This window comes from Trifolium pratense, linkage group LG1 (genome assembly GCF_020283565.1).
Source record: "Trifolium pratense cultivar HEN17-A07 linkage group LG1, ARS_RC_1.1, whole genome shotgun sequence".
Lineage (NCBI taxonomy): Eukaryota > Viridiplantae > Streptophyta > Magnoliopsida > Fabales > Fabaceae > Trifolium > Trifolium pratense.
This window is the reverse complement of record NC_060059.1, coordinates 48144330-48166795: the sequence shown is the minus strand read 5'-3', so window position 1 is coordinate 48166795 and position 22466 is coordinate 48144330. Positions and strand designations below refer to the sequence as shown.

Below are 22466 nucleotides of genomic sequence, written 5' to 3'. Positions count from 1 at the left end.
GGCATGTCTACGAAATTATCATACTACCCCTGTCCACTACTTAGGTCACGGAATACTATCTGACATTTAAGTGATGGACGTGTAAAAATTCCTTAGTTTTTGAATCAGTTGAGATCCCACATCCTACCAAGATTTTTATAACGTCCGCTACTTAAGTAGCGGATGTTATAAAAATTTCTCATTTTTATAAATTTGTAATATTTTAACCATATATGAAAGTTGTACTTTAAATGAGAGACTCTTTGCTTTATATATGAAAGTTCTACTTCAAATGTAAGACTTTTTGCTTTATATATGAAAGTTGTACTTCAAATGTGAGACTTTCATTGCACTATTCAGGATTCTGTCCGATAGACGATACTTAAGTATCAGACGTTATAAAAATGAGATTTTTGAGGAAAAAACACTCTACCAAGATTTTTGCATTATATATGAAAGTTGTACTTCAAATGTAAGACTTTATGACATCGCACCATTTAGGATTTTGTCCGATACTTAAGTATCGGACGTTATAAAAATGAGATTTTTTGAGTAAAAAACACCTAACCAAGATTTTTATAACGTCCGCTACTTAAGTAGCGGATGTTATAAAATTTTTGGTAGGGTGTAATTACTCAAAAACTATTCATTTTTTACATGTTCGCTACTCAAGTAGCGGAAGGGTAAAATGGGAAACTCGTAGGACGTGTGAGTAACCGGTAGGGTGACAAAAGTAAATCCCTGTCAAAAATACCAAATACAAAGTAACCGCCTGCACCTGGTAGTTTCTTCAACCTTCTTTTTTATATAACAATGAGGGACTAAACCCTTCTTTAACCCATTTTTGTTGAAACTGTAAAATGGTAAATGACTTGCATTGTATACTCTTTTTTTTTGGCATAAATCTATTGAATCTTGTGAGATCTAAATGGGTGACAAACTTTATCTAAGAGTTTTAACTTAGGTCTTTGGTTCCAAATGAGAGGTCGAACTAAAAACATAAGTTAAGTTAGAAGACGTAAATCTATTGAATCTTGTGAGATCTAAATGGGTGACAAACTTTATCGAAGAGTTTTAACTTAGGTCTTTGGTTCCAAATCAGAGGTCGAACTAAAAACATAAGTTAAGTTAGAAGATACCTGCATCATCTCATCTGATCGTTCATGGATATTTACTTATTATTTATCTGTTAAAATCTCCATAATATGCTGTTTGTTCGTTTGGCTCTTGATGCAACAATATAAGGGCTAGGGCCCAATTAATTCACAGTCAAACTTGTGGTTCAAAAGCTCATGAAAATTGCTTTTTAGGCCCCTGGCAGTGCTTTTAGGCCCCCAAACCTAGATGTAAAATCAACACGTGTTGCTGGAAAATAGGCACCACGTTCAAGTTTAAAGGAATGATAAGAAGACTTCCTGTCATATGAACAATTCATGAATTCCCACCCAGATACAACTACCCTCAACCCAATTCCTATAAAATTGAATTGAGTTGCTGATGTAGTTTTGAGAAGTTTAATGATATAATGTTGTTGTTCATCTCTTTCATATCATATTATCATGTGTTCATCACCATCACCAATACCATTTCTTCTTAATTTAACAGACTAAAAGAGTATTATGTATATAAAACAGAAGGGGAAAAAACTAATACTAGTAGTTCAGAAATGATGATCACATGCATAAGTTGTTAAGATTTTGTTCATGGGTTACTGTACTTCAGAGGAAGGTTATTTGTACCCAATATTCATGAACTGTGACAAGCCCTCTTGCGAGAGTATCGTGACAAGAATTGTTTTTAAGAGAGTTCTACATTTGAGGATGAAGATTATAATAATACTAGTATATACATTATTGTGTATGCATGTTTCTTATCTAAATGGATATTTTCTTGTCATTGTGAACCCTACACGCGCAAAGAAAATGGCTGCTTTCATACCCAAGTTTAAGATGAGAAGGAATAGACACAATGTTACAGCCTTACAATGTTGGTCTAGCATTTATCAGAGTCTTAATAACTTGACTACTTTGTATACGAGCAAGACTATCACAAATACAAACCTATTTTGCCAATACATCAGTATCACGAATAATCTTCATGGAAGGAAGAAGAATTGCAGCTACTGGTTTATCAGGGTATCCACCGCCTTCGTCAATTATCAACCTTAAGCCTTCAACATGGAGTTTTGCATGGTGACCACTAACAATGATAGTTGGACTTGCACTTAGTTCCTACAAGAAAACAGTAAATCCAATATATTTGAATAAGCTACAAAAGCAACTGAAAAAAAATACTAACAATGTGCATGACATGTAAATATTAGGGCTATGCAGAAGTTGTCGACCCGCCCGAAACCCGTCTTATCCGATCCGAAAATTTACTACACAATTGGGTCGAGTCGGATGTCGGGTTATTATATGAGGAAAAGTCAGTTAGTGGTGAGTTTATTCGGACGGGTCCGGTTTGAAAATATTACACCCAGTGATAGCCGACCCGCCCGATCAATAACATTCTTAATATAAATATGGAAAATTCTATGGTACATTCCTTAGTTGGAATGTTTTGGTACATTCCAAAACTGGCCAATGAGGATGCAGTGTTGACCAACTTTGAATGATATGATACAACCTTTATGTATGGTACTTACCATGGAACTTACCATCTTTTAATATTTCAATTAAGTCCCTTACATATTAAAACTTACACAATTACCCCAATATTTATATTTTGTTAATTTTAATTATGAATGTAAAATCAATTAAAACTAAAATTAAATAATAAAACAAAAACATGACAAATTAACTTTTGAATTTTTTTCAATCAAACATCGTTTTCCTTCTTCTGAGGTTGTGTTCATTACCAGCAAATACACAACATCATCATCTTCTGAGTTTGAGTTTGTGTTCATCACCAACAAAGTGTAAACATCAACATTAACCTCCAATACGCTCGCCATTGTTGGACGAACTTGCTAGCTCATCGTTTTCGTCTTCTGAGTTTGAAAGAAACTCCATTCGACGGCGAGTTTGTGGAAGAAGTTTGCGTGTGCGTTTGCATAAGGTAAATACGAAACAGAAATAGTTTGCGTGTGCATAAGAATTAATTTGATTTCAATTTGGGAATTAGGGTTTATGCAGAAAATCAGTTTGATTTCGTTTGGGAGTTAGGGTTCATGCTGAAATTGAATTGCAGTTTTATTTGTAATTAGTTATTAAGAATTAGTTTGATTTTCAATTTGGGAATTAGATTTAATTTGTTTTCTGTATAAAATTAGTCGTGTGTATAAATTTGATTTTCAGTTGTGTTAGTTACCTTTCATTTTGTTTATGAATTTTGGAGGTATTGTTTTTTATGGTGACAATTGTTGTGTTTCAGGTTCACAACAATGGTAAAAATTGATGAGTCTCTAGATGTTGATTCGAATGAAGTTAGTTCAACCGATAGTCATACATCTGATGATGAGGATTCCAGCTATTCGGTGTCCGGTGGGCATGATAGGTCAGATGATGGCGATGATACTGGTGACCACCATGATGATGATGATGATGATGATGATGGTGATGATGATGATGATGATGATGATGATGACCATGATTTTGGTGATGAAGCATCTATAGGTGAAAGAGCGGTACGTATTAATTCTATGACTGCTGATGAAATTCGTGGTATGGAATTTGGTAGTGTTGACGAAGCTTATGAATTTTATTATCAATACGGTAAATGTAAAGGTTTTTCCGTTAGGAAAAGTGATGATAAGAAAAAAATAGGGCCTGATGGTAGTAAAATAATAACAAACAAGCTTTTTGTATGCAGTAGACAAGGTTTACGAGATAAGAGACACATATCTAGGTTAGATAGGAAAAGAGAGCATAGACGTTTGACACGTACGAAATGCACGGCTAGGTTTCGTGTGACATACAAAGCCGATAAGGGTAGATTTGTAGTGTCTGTGTTTGAAGAGACTCATAACCATGAATTAACATCAGCTAGGTTTGTGCACTTACACCCGGTTTATCGTAAAATTAGCGAAGCAGATAGAGCTCAGGTTGATGGTATGCAGTCACGTGGAATTAGAACTTGTCATATTATGGGGTACATGGTTGCTCAGAAGGGTGGATATGGTGGTGTTGGGTTTACGAAGAAAGATCTTTATAATTATTTTGATAAAAAAATGCGTGATATTGTTAAAGATGGTGATGTTGCCGCATCGCTACATTATCTTAATGCAAAGTCAGCTACTGATCCCATGCTCTATGCTGAATATGCTGCTGACACTAGCAATGGACGGATGAAGTCTCTTTTTTGGGCTGATGGGACCAGTAGATCTGACTACTTCTGTTTTGGAGATGTGGTTGCATTTGACACAACATACAAGAGGAACAAATACAACCTCCCGCTGGTTATATTTTCAGGTTGTAACCACCATTCCCAAACAATAATTTTTGGCGCTGCGTTGGTATCAGATGAAACCACGGAGACGTATAAGTGGGTGTTGAATTGTTTTTTGGAGTGTATGGAAAATAAACGCCCAAAAGCTGTGGTGACAGATGGAGATGGGGCTATGAGGGAGGCTATAAAAGAGGTTTTCCCCGATGCGACCCATCGGTTATGTGCCTGGCATTTGAATAAGAATGCAGGTGAGAATGTGAAGAATTCAGGTTTTTTGAAGGGATTTAAAAAAGCCATGTTCTCAAATTTTTCAAAGGATGATTTTGAAGAGTATTGGTCAGAGATGATTAAAGAAAATGGAGTTGAAGGACATCCTTGGGTTATCAAAACCTACGAGAACAAGTTACTATGGGCAACTGCATACCTGCGGGATAAGTTTTTTGGACGTATAAGAACTACGTCTCAATGTGAAGCAATCAATGCAATAATAAAGAGTTATGTCAGAAAGAAAGGATGCATCTTTGAATTTATGCAAAATTTTGAGCAGGCTCTAAGAGGCTACAGAAACAATGAACTTGTTGAAGATTTTAAGTCAAAGTTTTCAGAACCTGTGTTGACAACTCAACTACGTTTGATTGAGAGCAATGCCGCTAAAATCTATACAGCGGAGATTTTCAAAGAAGTGAAAGAAGAAATTATGAAGGCCGGTGAATTGATTGTTAAGCATAAAAAGGAAATTGGAGATACTAAGTTTTATACTTTGACTAAATATTGTCGGGATGTGTATGAAAGAACAGTTGTTTACGATGGTGATACATTCCAATGTTCGTGCCGGTTGTTTGATTCTCGTGGACTTCCTTGTTCTCATATTTTTCACGTGATGAAGGAAGAACATGTTGATCACATTCCTAGCACTTTGGTATTGTCGCGATGGACCAAGGATGCTAAAATTGATTATTTGAACATGGTGGATGTTAATGATCCAGTTGATTCCGATGTGATTGAGCTTGCCCGTTTTGGTGCATATTGTTCTGTTCTGACATCATTTTGCAAAGAAGCTTCTAAAAAGAGTGGTGTGTATGGTGACATTATGGATGACCTCATGAATTTAAAAAAAAAATATTGCAGTGTTGAGGATCCTATTGGAACACAAAAGTCAGTTGTTGGTGATCCTATCCCGGTTCAGAGTAAAGGTGCTCCAAAAAAAAAAAAGAATGACGCAAAAGCTCTCAGGCATTGTACTCATTGCAAGAGTACAACTCATAATGCGAGGACTTGTTCGGTAATTTTAATAATTCTTGATTGTTTATCTTTCGACTCATATAATATGTTTTATTAATTATATTGTTTTATATTTGTAGTAAAATTTCTTTTTTATTGTTATAAACAGGACAAAAAGAGAAAAAAAAGTTGCAACGCTGAAAGTAGTGTGCAAGACATAAATTCAGAGCTACCGGTTGACGTTGGTGAAAGTAGTGTGCGACAGAAAAAGAAGAAATGTGCAGAGCAACCGAAAGACCTTTGCGAAAGTAGAGTGGCACCAAAAAAGAAGAAATGTTCAGAGCTACCGAAAGATCGTTGTGAAAGTATTGTGCAAAAGAAAAATAAATGTTCGGTGCAACTGAAAGAGCGTGGCGCTAATGTGTCAACACCAACACATATTGATGTTACTAGTGCGACCGGGCAATTCACTCCGATGTATGGATTTCAACATATGATTCCTATGTTACATCCGGTTATGCAACAGATGCACGTACCATCTGGACAACATGTTCCACCTGCACAACATGTAACTTCTGTACCACATGTACCACCTATATACCAAATGTATGGAATGAATGTTGGTGCAAATTCAACTTCGTGTTATGGTCTGTTACAACAGGTGATGAAATCTGCTGATGGACAACAATGAGTTTTTCTTTATTTGGGCTGTAATGTTTATGATATTTTGAAACTAAGTTTATTTTTTAAATGTACATTTACATTGAGATTTGGAATGAATTGAACCATAAATTATTGTTTTTAAGGTACTGTTAAATTATGATTGATTTTTGGTACTTAATGTTTGTTAACACTATTACTGAAAACATATGCTAAAGGAGAAAAAAAAAAAAAAAAAAAAGGAGCAAGGAATATGTTTAAGCAGGCCATGTAAGTATTTGTGTTATTTATATTTTGATGCGCGAAAGAATAACGAATTAATTGATTTGGTGCAGTGGTTAGGGCGTTTATCTTGGAAAGACTTGGCAGGAGTTCGAATCCTGTTGGGGTCTTTTTTTACATTATTATTTCCAATTTTATGTTTTAATTATTTCATTTTGTATGATTTGTAAAGTTGTAGTTAATTTGATATTTAAAATTAATTTATTTTAATAGACATATTTTGGGGGGTAATTATTATTTAAATGAGTAATTAATTATTATTCAAAATTTAACTCGTACTAAACTTCGGTTTAAAGTAGGAACCGACATCGTAAACTTCATTTTGAATTATTTCCAACATATATCGGTGACTTTTAAATTTGAAACGAGTAATGGCCTTATCTATTGATCCAACATATATCGGTGACTTTTAAATTTCAAACGAGAAATTACTTTAAATTTTAAAAAAAATTGTTCGTAGTAACTTTAAATTTCAATTAAGAACCGATAACCCTAATAGTAGACTTAGATGTATGATCCCGGTTCCGATTAACGAATAATGGCCTTATCTATTGTTCCAACATATATCGGTGACTTTTAAATTTCAAACGAGTAATTACTTTAAATTTTAAAAAAATTTGTTTGTAGTAAGTTTAAATTTCAATTAAGAACCGATAACCCTAATAGTGGACTTAGATGTATGATCTCGGCATCGATTAAGGACTAATGGCCTTATCTATTGATCCAACATATATCGGTGACTTTTAAATTTCAAACGAGTAATTACTTTAAATTTTAAAAAAATTTGTTCGTAGTAAGTTTAAATTTCAATTAAGAACCGATAACCCTAATAGTGGACTTAGATGTATGATCTCGGTTTCGATTAAGGACTAATGGCCTTATCTATTGATCCAACATATATCGGTGACTTTTAAATTTCAAACGAGTAATTACTTTAAATTTTAAAAAAATTTGTTCGTAGTAAGTTTAAATTTCAATTAAGAACCGATAACCCTAATAGTGGACTTAGATGTATGATCTCGGTTTCGATTAAGGACTAATGGCCTTATCTATTGATCCAACATATATCGGTGACTTTTAAATTTCAAACGAGTAATTACTTTAAATTTTAAAAAAATTTGTTCGTAGTAAGTTTAAATTTCAATTAAGAACCGATAACCCTAATAGTGGACTTAGATGTATGATCTCAGTTTCGATTAAGGACTAATGGCCTTATCTATTGATCCAACATATATCGGTGACTTTTAAATTTCAAACGAGTAATTACTTTAAATTTTAAAAAAATTTGTTCGTAGTAAGTTTAAATTTCAATTAAGAACCGATAACCCTAATAGTGGACTTAGATGTATGATCTCGGTTTCGATTAAGGACTAATGGCCTTATCTATTGATCCAACATATATCGGTGACTTTTAAATTTCAAACGAGTAATTACTTTAAATTTTAAAAAAATTTGTTCGTAGTAAGTTTAAATTTCAATTAAGAACCGATAACCCTAATAGTGGACTTAGATGTATGATATCGGTTTCGATTAAGGACTAATGGCCTTATCTATTGATCCAACATATATCGGTGACTTTTAAATTTCAAACGAGTAATTACTTTAAATTTTAAAAAAATTTGTTCGTAGTAAGTTTAAATTTCAATTAAGAACCGATAACCCTAATAGTGGACTTAGATGTATGATATCGGTTTCGATTAAGGACTAATGGCCTTATCTATTGATCCAACATATATCGGTGACTTTTAAATTTCAAACGAGTAATTACTTTAAATTTTAAAAAAATTTGTTTGTAGTAAGTTTAAATTTCAATTAAGAACCGATAACCCTAATAGTGGACTTAGATGTATGATCTCGGTTTCGATTAAGGACTAATGGCCTTATCTATTGATCCAACATATATCGGTGACTTTTAAATTTCAAACGAGTAATTACTTTAAATTTTAAAAAAATTTGTTCGTAGTAAGTTTAAATTTCAATTAAGAACCGATAACCCTAATAGTGGACTTAGATGTATGATATCGGTTTCGATTAAGGACTAATGGCCTTATCTATTGATCCAACATATATCGGTGACTTTTAAATTTCAAACGAGTAATTACTTTAAATTTTAAAAAAATTTGTTCGTAGTAAGTTTAAATTTCAATTAAGAACCGATAACCCTAATAGTGGACTTAGATGTATGATCTCGGTTTCGATTAAGGACTAATGGCCTTATCTATTGATCCAACATATATCGGTGACTTTTAAATTTCAAACGAGTAATTACTTTAAATTTTAAAAAAATTTGTTCGTAGTAAGTTTAAATTTCAATTAAGAACCGATAACCGTAATAGTAGACTTAGATGTATGATCCCGGTTATTAAGGATTAATGGTTTTAAAAAATAAAACATCAACAAATATTAATTTTAAGATTAATAGCTAAAAAACGAGTGATGTATCCAATGCAACAACTGCTAACGTGTTTACATCATCCAATGTTCCATGTCGATTCGTTTTAATCGGACGGTGATTATTTTAGGAAGTCAGAAAGTAAACTTGTTAATGTCAACCATTAGATGACAAACGATGTTGATCCTACGATCCAAAACATGTGTTGCATGACACTGTAAATGTTTGTAGTCTCAAACCAATTAAACGATTCAAATTACAACTTGATACAGTGTTATTTCCCACTTTCCAGTACCAATTGTTTCGTCGCGCCTTACCAATAACACAACAATTAATTTTGCTAACCAACAATCATCATTACAAACCATTACATTTCTTCTCCCAAGAAAGATCATTAACCAAAAATCTTTTCTTCCTCTCACCAAGACTGAACCAGTCCCTTCATATCTCCACTCTCTCACACGCCATTTTTCTTCTTTTTCCCTTCCTTCACCTTCAACTTTCGGCCGTCTTTCAAACTTCCTGCGACGATAATCAATCAAAAAAAATGGTGGAAACTCTTGCCGATGTTCTTCGAAAGCCAGCAAGGGATTATTTTTTGACTGTTCATGTTGCAGGAGAGGTAAGTTTGATACTTTGATAGTATGTTTTGTTGATTTCGTTGTTGATTTTTTTGACTGTTCATGTCGCCAAATATGATTTTTAAAAAATCGCATGATGTTCAAACCATAGATTAGAAAACAGAGCATGTTATATGTTGTTCGTATTTATTTATTTTTATTTCGTTTTGAAACTGGATCTAGATCTTACACTGATTTAGACAAGTTAGAGTAAAAAAATTTTAAAAAACAGAGCATATCTTTGTCCAAAAAACAGAGCATGTCACAAATCTTTGTCCAAAAAACAGAGCATGTTATGTGTGATGTTAATTTTATTTGTTTCCGTTTGTAAATAAGTATGAATGTTTCACTGATTTAGAGTTGGGTTATTGTTACTCGCCAAATTGAGTCCTGTGTCTGTTTTCGTCAATTATGCTTAGTTTCGGTTTGTTTATTTTTTAGGTCCAGGGCGAGGTTGAACGAAGTTTTTACGAAAACTGCAAGGCTGAGTTGGGTCAATTTTGGTACCTGTTTGATTCCAAAGGTCTTCAACTCTGCGTAGAGTTCAACAATGATGATGATGTCCTTAGAATTACGGACGGTTGGATGACTATACGAGAACATTACCAATTTCAAGGTCATCATCCAATTCTCTTCAAATATTTGGGGAACGATCAGTTCCAGATCATTCCCAAAGAGGACCCAATTACTCCTGATAAATTCCCTACTTGGCATACCCGATCACGAGCCCTCCGGAAAGCTGTTACCTTCGAAATTACTATGAAGGATGATCCAGAAATTGTTCCATATTTGGTTGGTATCTCAATCCAATTGTTTTTGTTAATGTTTAAATTGATTATCCGAATTTAAGACAAATTGATGCTTATCAAATTTTCTTTGATCTGTTGCAGATATTGCCAAACGATATGGGGGAGTATTTGTGTGACACGATGTTGGATGAGATCTACATTATTGGAACAATCAGAGAAAAGCATAAGTGTGAGCTAGAGTATCAAATGGATCCGTTCGTGGTATCGATCTTTAGGGGATGGAGGGAAGTTGTTGCCATTAACGGATTTAAAGTTGGAGACCGCCTACTGTTCAACACATCTAGCATATATGATGACCATACCTTTTATGTGAGGAGCTTAAGTTGATTTCAAAGTTTGTAACCATTAGTATTTTGATTATATTTTGGAAAACTTGATGCTTGCCGCCGATGTTGTATGTATTTTGGCTCCCATGTATTTTAGTAGTTTGTTCGTAGTTTGTCATTATAATGACAATTAAAAACTTGTAAAAACAAGTTTTCTAATTTAATGATTACTATTTATAATTATTAATTTTTTTTTTTTATGATATTTGAGTTATGAATTACGAAGCACCGACAGTCCTCAAATTAGGCGTGTCCGTGTTAGACACGTGTCGGTGTCCTCGTCCGAAACCGACACCGACACTTATATAACTCAGTGTATAATCACATACAACCAATAGCCCAACATAAGGCCATAGGTTAGTATCTTATTTAAAAATAAAAATAAAAATTTAATATTCTTTTTATTTGAAAAAAGTTAATTACGAAAAAAAAATGATTACTATTTATTATTAATTTAAAAAAAAACAAAGTAATACAGATATTTTAAAACTAAATTAAATAACGAATTCAAAATTTAATAATTTTTTTATAATTATTAATTTTTTTTTATGATATTTGAGTTATGAATTACGAAGCACCGACACTCCTCAAATTAGGCGTGTCCGTGTTAGACACGTGTCGGTGTCCTCGTCCGAAACCGACACCGACACTTATGAACTCATACAAATATAACTCAGTGTATAATCACATACGACCAATAGCCCAACATAAGGCCATAGGTTAGTAACTTATTTAAAAATAAAAATAAAAATTTAATATTCTTTTTATTTGAAAAAAATTAATTACGAAAAAAAAATGATTATTATTTATTATTAATTTAAAAAAAACAAGGATCCATGTCGATATTTTAAAACTAAATTAAATAACGAATTCAAAATTTAATAATTTTTTTATAATTTTTTTTTTTTTTTTATGATATTTGAGTTATGAATTAGGAAGCACCGACACTCCTCAAATTAGGCGTGTCCGTGTTAGACACGTGTCGGTGTCCTCGTCCGAAACCGACACCGACACTTATGAACTCATACAAATATAAGGCCATAGGTTAGTATTCTTTTTATTTGAAAAAAATCAATTACGAAATAAATCATGCTTACAATTTATTATTATGGACAACACATTAATTCATGTTGGTTAGCTTACATTGAGCACACAAAAACGTGATGCTTGGCCTTCTACTTACAGTCTTACACACATTGCACTTGCTAATTATTACAACTAAAAAAGGCTATTGAAAAATAAAACCTAGGTAGCTACAACTTCCAATACGTATCAACCTCCCAAATTGTCCAACTCTTAACTTTACTCATGCATAATACTCTTTTGCTTTTCTGAACACAAAAACCGTCCAACTCTAAGCAAACTTCATCATCCAGCAAACAAAACACAATGATAAACACTGATCCACCAAGTCCAAGCACAAAACGCGCCATGCCTGAAAGAAAATCAAAAACCAGTAAGAGAGGAAAAGAAGCTACAAACACTACTTCAAACACTACCACAAACACTACAACTCTAAAGACAAAAACTCAGAACACTAAGACTGAGAAGACTGAAACTCAGCAGCATTCTGAGACTACAAAAAAGAAATTCAAAGCTGAGATTGTTTACATATCATCCAGGTATTGACTCATTTCTTATTGTAAACACGCATGAAATATATATGATGTGTGTTTGTGTCTGAATCTAATATTTATATGATGTGTGTTTGTGACTGAAACTTATATGAGGTGTGTTTGTGTGTCTGAATCTAATATTTGATTCATAACCAATCAGATTTGTAGTACCTTATATGTTGTGTGTTTGTGTCTGAATCTAATTTTTTAATCTAATAATTGATTCATAAGCAGTCTGTGTGTGTGTGTGTCTGAATCTATGATGATTCTAAACAAATTTATACGAAAAGTACCATCAACATTCATAAAGAAACAGTCTTTGGATTTGTATGTGTATGTGTGTGTTTGAATCTATCATGATTTTCAACAAAAATATAATAAAGTTTACTGTTTTATTTAATAATTTATATTTCAGCTACTACATATGACTTAATGGTTGTATATACCAGTAGGTAATTTTAATTTATCTTGTTAAATGGTTTGAACAGTCACCACACTACCACCCAAGGGTGGAATGACCAGGAAGATTCAAAAGATTGTGACTCAACAGCATCAACCCCTGTAAAACCAAAAGCAAAGGAGAAAAAAAAACAATACCCTGCCACAGAAACAAAAGCAGCCAACAAAAAAATCTGTCACAATTTGGGATCAACATCGGCACCTTCGAGATTGAAGGATATCAAGGAGTGGACTGCATTGCTTGAAGCTAGGCAATATAAGAAGATTAACAAAATTCTGTTCTGTCAGCCAGAAGAGGAGGATGACAATGATTTCCACATTAACTACCATCCATCGACACCGATGGGATATGAATTTTTCGACACCGGAGTCCCTATTCCTGAGGTAAGTTATTTAATCGTCTTATATTTAAACCTAATACAACACTTTCATTTAGTACTAATAAAAATATTTATTCCACGTTTGTTTTATTACAGTGGATGCCTGTCACATTTAGGCCATCCCCAAAAATGAATCTGAATGATATTTGCGCTTACACTATTGCATACGCCTTTATGGGCGATGATGAGCAGAAACATGGGTATGTGTTTTTAATATATCTTGCTAAACCTAACTGTAAATTTATTTAGCCCATTTAATTTGAATACATCTAACAATTCATACATCTACCTGTTGCAGTGGCGAGGTTCTGATTAAATCTACATCAGGTGTTCATGGGGACAGGAAAGCAATTAAGTCGTTGATGCCTAGGTGTAATGTGGACCAAGAGGTTATATTTTGACCTAACATTGTAATTATTTGGCTATGACAGATGAAAGTGAACTAAAATTTGACATAACGTTGTTTTCATTTGGCTATACAGGTTATCAACTTGGTTGTTGCACGAAGCAATTGGCTGGTTGAATCGTTAGGAAAAATGAAATCTGTTTGGTATTTGCCTACATATTTTGCGGTAATTACCCAACTAACATTGATTTATTTTACATTTACATTTACATTAGTTGAGTAATAACCACTGACTTAAACTACATTACTTTTTAAGCAATATGCTCTGGATGACAAATACACAGCTGACTATATCCGGAAAATATATCAGGATAAACTCATGCCAACAAACTCTGTGGTTTCAAAGGTGAGTTTTCTATAAATTCTGCTTAGTGTGTGATTTAAACCTGAAAATCAGTTCATGCCACTAAAAATGATTTCTATAACTACAGATTTTTATTCCTATGAATGATGGGGGAGCACATTGGTTTTTGGTGGTTGTTGAGTTTACTGAAAGAAAAGTTTATTGGTTGGACTCTTTACCTTCAGATGAAAGATATCATCCTAGGCGTCATTCAATTATTAGATTGGTATGCATGTGATCTATAGTTTGTTTTACATTCAAATTTATTGTTCGATTTTTTAATTCAAATTTTATATTTACTTTATATTTACTATTGTGGCAGATTGTCAAGCTTGAGGAAATCCTGCTTCTTCCTTGTTTTGTTGATGTTGCTAATCTAATTGGTCATGATAACCTAATCACAAACTTCACCAGGATTGAACCTACGTGTCTCCCGCATCAGCGACCTGGATCGTAAGTATTGTTAACCCCTATCTCTATTAATGATTTTACTTAAACTACATATTAGTGTCGTACTAATGCAATTTTATGAATAATCATAGGAATGATTGTGGAGTGTGGGTTGCTAAATGGATGATTGAATGTCCATACAATAGTAACTATGGAGGCATAACTGTAAGTTGAATTAATGTCATGGTTTTTTGTAAAACATTTTTCAATCTAAGCAAATTTCTAATTCATCCACTGTTTTTTCATTATATGTAGGTTAACACTGCCACAAGGATGAAGCTTGCTTTATATCTCTGTCATTCATCTAATAATATGTTGTTACAATCACTATTGGCAAATGCTGCAAAGTATTGGGATGATATGCACAAGAAAAGGAAGGCTTTGGTTGATATCTGAAGTTTCAAGTTTGGTTCTTAGACTATGGGATGGATGTCTGAACATTGAAGTATTATTTTGGATATTATGGTTTATTTTCCCTGTTTTTTTTTTGTACTGTTACCTTAATCAGTGGTTGTATTTTGCACAATATGGTCTTTATTTTGATATCCTGGTTTATTCAGTTTGAAGTTTTATTTTGGATTTTCTGGTGAATTCGGTTGACGGTGTTTGTGGTCTTAAGCTATTAGTTTGGAAAATATGACATTTATTTGGTTTATTCTATGATTAAGGTTTATTATATGTTTGTCTTAAGCTGTTGCTATCTGATGCTATGCCTTTTCACACATTGGCATGACATGGTTACTATTACATTACTATGATTTATTTGTTTATTTCATACAAATTTCAAAACATTATATGTTACATACACACCAAATACACATGACAGTTTTTATGTATACTATAAACGTACCTCTTAGTTCTTCTATGTCTAAGTAAAACTGATATCATTCACCTTCTCCTTCTTAACATTTTTGACTTCAAGTCTAATCACCATGTTGCGTGCATATTTTTGTAACCTGTTTCAAATTGCAATAAAACTTAAGTTTCTGTAATTATCACCTTATAAACATACATTTAGCATTGTAACAAAATTTGGTATTGGAAATAGACATGTTTCATGTATTTAATCAAAACTATTTAAAAATTGGATAATCAATATAAAAAAAATTATTGACCAAAATACACAGCATTGTTCTATAAAAGTTGGATCATCTTCGTTAAAGTTACAAAAACTTATTTAAGTTACACCTTTCTCATGATAACTTACAAAACTTATTCATCATTCACATCAGGTAATCAGTTAACGTACATTGAACAGATTAAAAAGGTTGCATGTTTCTCATTACATTACATAAATAATAGCTTATCAATAGTTAACTTAGCCTTGGAAGAGAGCTTAAAAGTTAATTAGACTTGTTTATAAAAAGTTTCATCTTTCTCATTACATTGTATAAATCATAGCTTATCAAAAGTTAAGGTACATTGAACAGCCTTCTGAAGCTAATGTACTATGTTTTACTCAACTCAAAAGATTACAATATTCAATTTAAATTGTTATTGTACTACAACTCAATGTATTATACAGTATTCAACTATAACACTGAGCATTAGCTAAATTGATAGCAATGACTTCATATCATTAACTAAAAGTTTATGTACTAGTGCTTATTCAACTCAAATACAGATCATTAACTATAAGGTTTACATTATAAAACTTGATTTGTTTACCCTTTAAGCCCTTCTGCATTGTCTGTTTTCCAGTTCAAACAAGTCAACTGTTAGCTCCTTTATTCCATTTCTGTCCTGATAACCTCATAAACGCAGGATTCCTGAATTTGGATGAGAGTGGATATATATTGCCATCCATTACTTAACTGCAGGATATATGAACAAAAACTGATCAAATAATTCAGAATAACACACTAATATCACATTAAAATTAACATAAGCACACTTATTAAGTGTGAATAATATCACAGTCTAATTTCACAATTCAAATGAAATACAAACCCTAATCCCCCTAATTCCCAACCCATAAATAACACAGTGTCAGCATCTAAATTCACAAATCAAATCAATCCAAATCAAATTGACAAGCAAAATTTAACAAAACCAAAACCAAAACCCCAATTCAAAACTTTATGGGTAAAAATGATCATTTTTGGGTACGAATTGAAATCAACTTCAATTGTAAATACAAACCTAATCCCCAAATTGATGGTTTATGCAGTAAGAATTCAAAGCAACTTTAACATAATTAAAAATCGATCGTTTCAGGGTAACAATTTGAATCAACTTCAATTAATAATATAAACCCAAATTCAATAATTTCAAAGGGTAAAATACACAAACAATTACCTGTGAAGTACACGACGATGCTTTGAACCATAGAACAAATAACTGTGAAGAGTTTTTGGGTGAACAACCGGTGCGAATTACAAATTGACCAGGAACACGGATACGACATTGGGTGAGAGGGAAGAAGTCGATTATGCTTTAGTTGATATCAATTAGTGAAACGAATAAAACTGAAGTCTGACATAATAAGACTATGGATGAGGAAGATTAAGACGAAGACGAAGAGTAGTGGAGGAATTTGGGATGAACAAAATGGACGACGACGAAGAAGGAGAAGGACGAAGACGAAGAAGGAGAAGGACATGGAGGAGGACGAAGAAGGATGAACAAATTGGATGAAGAACAGTTGGGAATTTGGGATTTAGGGTTTTTCACTTTCAATTTTAATATGTTCAAATAATAATGTTAAAAATGATAAATAAAAAGTGTAAATGATTTATGATTTTAAATTGAAATTAAAAATGTTTTTGATTTGTATTTTTCATTTGATGGAGGACTCATATGCAATAAACAAAAGTTTATTAAGGAAAAAGAGACTCACCATGGACCTTAGTTGATGTGGCAATTAAATTGAATTCTATTGGTTAAAAGTTTGGAATGCACCCATACATTCCAAAGCTGGAATGCACCATAGAAGCTCCCTATAAATATACCTTTTTTTACAGTCAGACTGGGGTACTTTATTATTATAAAGTGAATAACTTTGTCAGTTTGATAAAACGTTTCACTGCAAAGATTCTCAATTGCTTTATGTCATTTATGATAGCATTATAGGCCAGTATAGTCCAGCTATATTTTATATTTCCATGGGTTTTCCTTAACTATTTTTATTATTATTATTATAATAACATATTACATTTCCAATACCAGTCTCTAGAAAATACTACTAGTATCTTGAAGACTTGAACTTAGAAAGTTTTAAAGCGTTCAAACTTTCTCTTTCTTTACAGAGTACTCTTGATTTTTTTTAAACTACTACTCTTGTTACTAATAAAAAATATTACAAATTAATTGTTTGTGTTTTGCTTCTTCAACACCATAGCAAAAATTCTTCTCTATCAAGTCTTTCAGCTCCACACTTTTCTCACTACCATGGATCTTTAAACAACAACGACAACCTCTTTCCTCTTTCTGCAACAACGCCCACAAGCCACAACCACTCTTTTCATCGTCGATGCTGCATAGATCGAAATCTTCCCTTTCCAAGTTCATGAGCTGCACTTCAAATGCGTTGAAATAACCAGAAATGGTCGCCGAAGTACCGCTAATTGGGACGGCATTTTAACAAAGAAGAAGAGCATCCAAAACCGTAAAAACCGAACCGTGAAAACCGTTACCCGCTGCATCCGCCACCCGAACAAGCCGATTGCTTATTTGGTCGGTGGTGGGTCTGTGTTTTTGGTAGTCGGTTTTTGCTCGGTGGCTGTTTTTGGGCCCGAAACCGCCCATAACCGCCCGATGCCCACCCCTAGTAAATATGTCACCTCTATAGCACCAACAATTTTGATTGAAGTCTGGTATCAAACACATGTCAGTGTCTGACATGACACTAAGACGTGTGATTACATTGGATTAATTTATTTTCTAAATTTATTATTAGCAACAAAGTGTCGGAGTCAGTATGTTTCATGTGTGTGTCGGTGTTTCATAGTATGTTGCAATAATATGAAAGTAAGAAGCAAGCTATCACCTCTGGAATATCCCATACATTCTTTCTACCACTTAAAGGCTGCACCTTTGGTATCCGAGTATCTCGAGCTTTCAAAATTTTCATCTGCTCTTTCACATCTACACCTTTCTCCAAACCAGCATGAACAGCAATCAACTTGCAGCACTTAACTCCATCATCAGTGTTTATAAAGACATCATCCTGGTAAAACATGATCCAAAGAGACTTCATAAGTTGTTCATTTATTCAACATCAGTTTGCAAACAAAACAAGGATTTTTGTTCCAAGGAACAACCATGAATAAGTTGGAAATCTGAGCCATGTGATATGACTATAGAAACAAAGAGACAAAGAAAGTAAGCATCACCTCTTCGTGGACCCACACCAAATCGGCAAGAAATTTCTTATGCTCATCAGGAACTGCATTAACCAGATCTGCATGCAATGAATTGCTTTTATACCTTGTGTTTGGGTGAGCAGCTTAATTAAGCACTTATATAAGTTGTTTTCATAACCAAAAGATAGAATGTGGTTCAACTACTTTCATATATGTTAAGCTGTTTTAATAAATGACCATAGAAAGCTTATTAAAATCAGCTGAAAACAGCTTTCAGATATATCCTAAGGTACTTTATAAGCTCTCTCAAACACGTGTGTTCTAAAATATATTTGACGCGCACCTATAATTCAGTTACATTCACAAATAACTTAACTTAAATAAATAACTTTCAACAGCGCATCAACATTTCCCTAGCTTTTTTATCTTGTTAGTCCAATCTACCCTGGACCATGTTTCATTAACAGGTATTCTCGGTATCATGTGATTTTCTAAATTGAGCAATGCAGGTTAAAGTTCATTTTATAACTTATAACAGCCGAGTCAAAAAAATAACTTAAAGTTCATTTTATAACTTTGAAAATCAACAATGACTTGAGGAAATAGATATGTATCCCATCCTGTAATCAACTGATGGAATCATACAGGTTATAAAAAAGAAATTGATACAATCATCACATTTAAACCTCTCACTATAATTTTAGTAAAAAAAAAAAAAAAACTCTCACTATAATAAAAATGGTTAAAATCAGATATAGTAATACTTATTAGTGATTATAAAAACATTTTCTAATTACATTCAAAACCCCAATTTATTAATAAAAAATAAATCCAATGTCCCTTCTACTAGTGCATCTTCGGCATGACATAGAGACATAACTAACAAAAAAAAGAAGTAAATACTCAAGTTGGTCCTTGAAAGTTAAAGGGTACCTAGTCCTCCACATTATCAATATTCTAAAATGATCCATAGAATTGCAAAATGTTAGTCAAGTTCACTAGTCACCACTCACCACCTTGTTTAGATCTGTTATAAAATGTATCCTTGAAATTATTCAGTTAGTTTTAAATTTATCTCCAATATTAGCAACTTAATGTCATTCTAGTCCTATAAATACCAACGGAGGGATATATTTGATTAGAATTTTCTAACTTCAGGAATAATTTTGGTATATCAATAATGTGAGGTACGAGAGTGAAACAGTTCTGCAAAAGTAAGGCAATTGCTAGGTGAGAAAGTGTCACAAAGTGTCCCATGTAGTCTTCAAAACTTTGATGACAGTAGAGGGTCTTCCACATCTTTACTAATGACCATGTTGATTCAACGAAAACAAGGAAAAACTCACACAGTGAGCACTAGCACTAACATTTGTTTCTGTTGCTTTTATCCAAAAGATACTTTTCCAGTCAAATATATATGTTTGCTTCCACTTTTAGAGACCATAATAGATTCTAGAGGTGTTGATTTTGACATTTTTTTGGGGGGATTTTCACCACCAGTATCCGGCATTCCGGCCCACTGGTCTGCCTAATCTGGTTCGGGGACAGTTCTGGCCTAAGTGGTTTCAGCCCCCACCTGATCGCAGTTGTGGAGGATCGAACCATGGTGATTTCTTTAAAGTAGAATTGATTCTCCTCCGGAATTAATTATACTTGAAACTAGAAATTGTAGCTTATGATTCTAAAATTGATTTTTTACACTCGAATTTAATATTCAACTCACTTTTACCCGAATGTATCCAAAACATAAATCATTTTACATTCAACTCACTAATCACTATACATAAATCACATTCAATCAACTTTTCTCATAGCAGAACCAAACATACACCGATCAAGAATAAGAACATTCTTGGAAAAAAAAAGAAGAATAAGAAAAAGATACTTACCAGCAGACCCATGAGAAACTCCATAAGATTGAAAAGTGGGACCAGCATCATAAATAGAACCCTGATACTCAGTCCCTTTAGCAACATTAAACTTAGCTTTAATTTTCCCACTCCATCTTCTCCCTTGTAAATGCATCTTCTCATATCCATCACCATTAAACCACCCTTCTCTCTCTTCACTTTCCTCAAACTCCTTCCACCCATCACAAAAATCAGATCCATCAAGCGGTGGCGGGAGGAGGCGGAGGAAAGCGGCGAAAGCAAAGTCATGGTTTCCAGCGAGGAACACGTGTTTCTGATTAGGGTAACGAGTTGGTAAAGAAATGAGATAATCGATTACTTGACGAGTTTGTGGACCTCTATCGCAGTAATCGCCTAAGAAGATTATTGTGGCGGTTTTGAATTGTGATGGGTTGATTGTGTTTTCGAGATTTGACCAGAGGTTTTGGAGTTTGGTTATGTAGCCGTGGATGTCGCCGATGCAGCATATGATCCTACTGGATTCAGGGGGTTCTGACATTGTTGTTGTAGTTGGTTCTTTGTATATGCTTTTGGTTCGGGTTTATGAGGCTCTATTTTATTTTAACTAAAGAGAGGAGAAAAACGGAAAAAATCACAAGAAAATAAAAAATAAAAAAGGCAATTTTTCATGGTTTTGGGATATTCACTACTAATATAAAGACAACACACACTTCCAACTAAAAACTAGACACGAAGAAGCAGACTGGAACCACTTGACGTCAGAATGAACTGACTTCTGAATCAAATTAAATTTGTGGTGAAAACTAGATAGGAAGAAGGTTGAAATCACTTGATGCCAGAACGAATCAATCATGTCATTGCAACTTTACAAAGCACACACTTTTCATCGGTGCTACAAATGTCAACCTCCTTTGACATTTAGAAACGTTGACCTTTTTGTCATAACAATTGTCTCCAGCACAGCTGGTATCCATGCTGTTAGAGTTGTGTGGTCTAAATTAGTCTCACATCGCTTATTTTATTTTTATTATGTCTCATTAAGTGCTATATATATAGACATCTTGTAAACTTCTAAATACCAAGTAATAAAGCTCTTCTCTAGTGCAACCGTGGACTAGGCACACACACTGTGTGCTGAACCACGTTATATCTTTGTGTCCTTTTTCTCTTTTTTCTCATTTCTTCTACTATTATTATTGCTCGATACTAACAACTGGTATCAAGAGCCTTTGGTTATTCCAAGGGAATTCCTTAGTTTAGAGGAATTAGTGGGAGTCTTCTCAGTTTAGAGGAGATAGTCGAGCAATGGCGTTAGAAGAAGGGAAGGTGAAGATTGAGAGGTTTGATGGCAGAGACTTCAGTTTCTGGAAGATGCAGATAGAGGATTATCTCTACCAGAAGAAGTTATATCAACCCTTGTCAGGGAAGAAGCCAGATGACATGAAGCAGGAAGATTGGGTTTTGTTAGATCGACAAGCTCTTGGCGTGATCAGATTGACATTGGCCAAGAATGTTGCATTCAACATTGTGAACGAGACGACTACTGCAGGTTTGATAAAGGCGTTATCAGATATGTACGAGAAGCCATCTGCAGCCAACAAAGTATATTTGATGCGGCGGTTGTTCAACCTCAAGATGGGAGAAGGTATTTCTATAACTAATCATATTAATGAATTTAATACTATTCTCTCCCAGTTGGAATCAGTGCAGATTAAATTTGAGGATGAGGTGAAAGCACTGATCCTATTGTCATCACTACCGGATAGTTGGGATGCAACTGTTACAGCAGTCAGTAGTTCTACAGGGGATAACACATTGAAGCTCAATGACATCCGTAACTTGATCTTAAGCGAAGATGTTCGCAGGAGAGCCTCAGGGGAGTCTTCCAGTCATGTTTCTAATTCAACATTGAATACTGAAAGCAGAGGAAGGACAACTCAAAAGTCTCAGAATGGTCGA

The 22466-nt window shown here is 33.7% G+C and overlaps 2 protein-coding genes and 1 long non-coding RNA gene across 4 annotated transcripts; 1 reads left to right on the top strand and 2 right to left on the bottom strand.

The window, feature by feature from the left end:
- Window positions 1–1792: 1792 nt before the first annotated feature.
- LOC123885407 (tyrosine-protein phosphatase RLPH2-like) lies at window positions 1793–21161 on the bottom strand. Its single transcript, XM_045934689.1, has 4 exons — window positions 20526–21161; window positions 18667–18734; window positions 18321–18500; window positions 1793–2210 (listed from the first exon to the last, which is right to left on the bottom strand). Exons 1-4 carry the CDS (start codon window positions 21043–21045, stop codon window positions 2040–2042), a joined length of 939 nt encoding a protein of 312 aa, XP_045790645.1. The 5' UTR covers window positions 21046–21161; the 3' UTR covers window positions 1793–2039.
- LOC123885399 (protein FAR1-RELATED SEQUENCE 12-like) lies at window positions 3361–6394 on the top strand. Its single transcript, XM_045934678.1, has 2 exons — window positions 3361–5650; window positions 5759–6394. Exons 1-2 carry the CDS (start codon window positions 3365–3367, stop codon window positions 6278–6280), a joined length of 2808 nt encoding a protein of 935 aa, XP_045790634.1. The 5' UTR covers window positions 3361–3364; the 3' UTR covers window positions 6281–6394.
- Window positions 11776–17283, bottom strand: LOC123885415. Of its 2 annotated transcripts, none has more exons than XR_006801157.1 (4): window positions 17172–17283; window positions 16001–16146; window positions 15183–15288; window positions 11776–12113 (listed from the first exon to the last, which is right to left on the bottom strand). It is a non-coding gene; the product is annotated as an uncharacterized LOC123885415 (long non-coding RNA). The 2 variants fall into 2 exon arrangements; XR_006801156.1 differs by having other exon boundaries at window positions 16631–17277.
- Window positions 21162–22466: the final 1305 nt, after the last annotated feature.

What these genes read in the sequence shown, in the direction of transcription:
- LOC123885399 (XM_045934678.1), top strand. Translation starts at nt 3,365, where the DNA reads ATGGTAAAAATTGATGAGTCTCTAGATGTTGATTCGAATGAAGTTAGT. An exon ending in ATAATGCGAGGACTTGTTCG is followed by an intron (nt 5,651 to 5,758) that starts GTAATTTTAATA and finishes TGTTATAAACAG; the next exon opens with GACAAAAAGAGAAAAAAAAG.
- LOC123885407 (XM_045934689.1), bottom strand. Translation starts at nt 21,045, where the DNA reads ATGTCAGAACCCCCTGAATCCAGTAGGATCATATGCTGCATCGGCGAC. An exon ending in TGGTGTGGGTCCACGAAGAG is followed by an intron (nt 18,501 to 18,666) that starts GTGATGCTTACT and finishes ATGTTTTACCAG; the next exon opens with GATGATGTCTTTATAAACAC. An exon ending in ATGTATGGGATATTCCAGAG is followed by an intron (nt 2,211 to 18,320) that starts GTGATAGCTTGC and finishes GTTTTCTTGTAG; the next exon opens with GAACTAAGTGCAAGTCCAAC.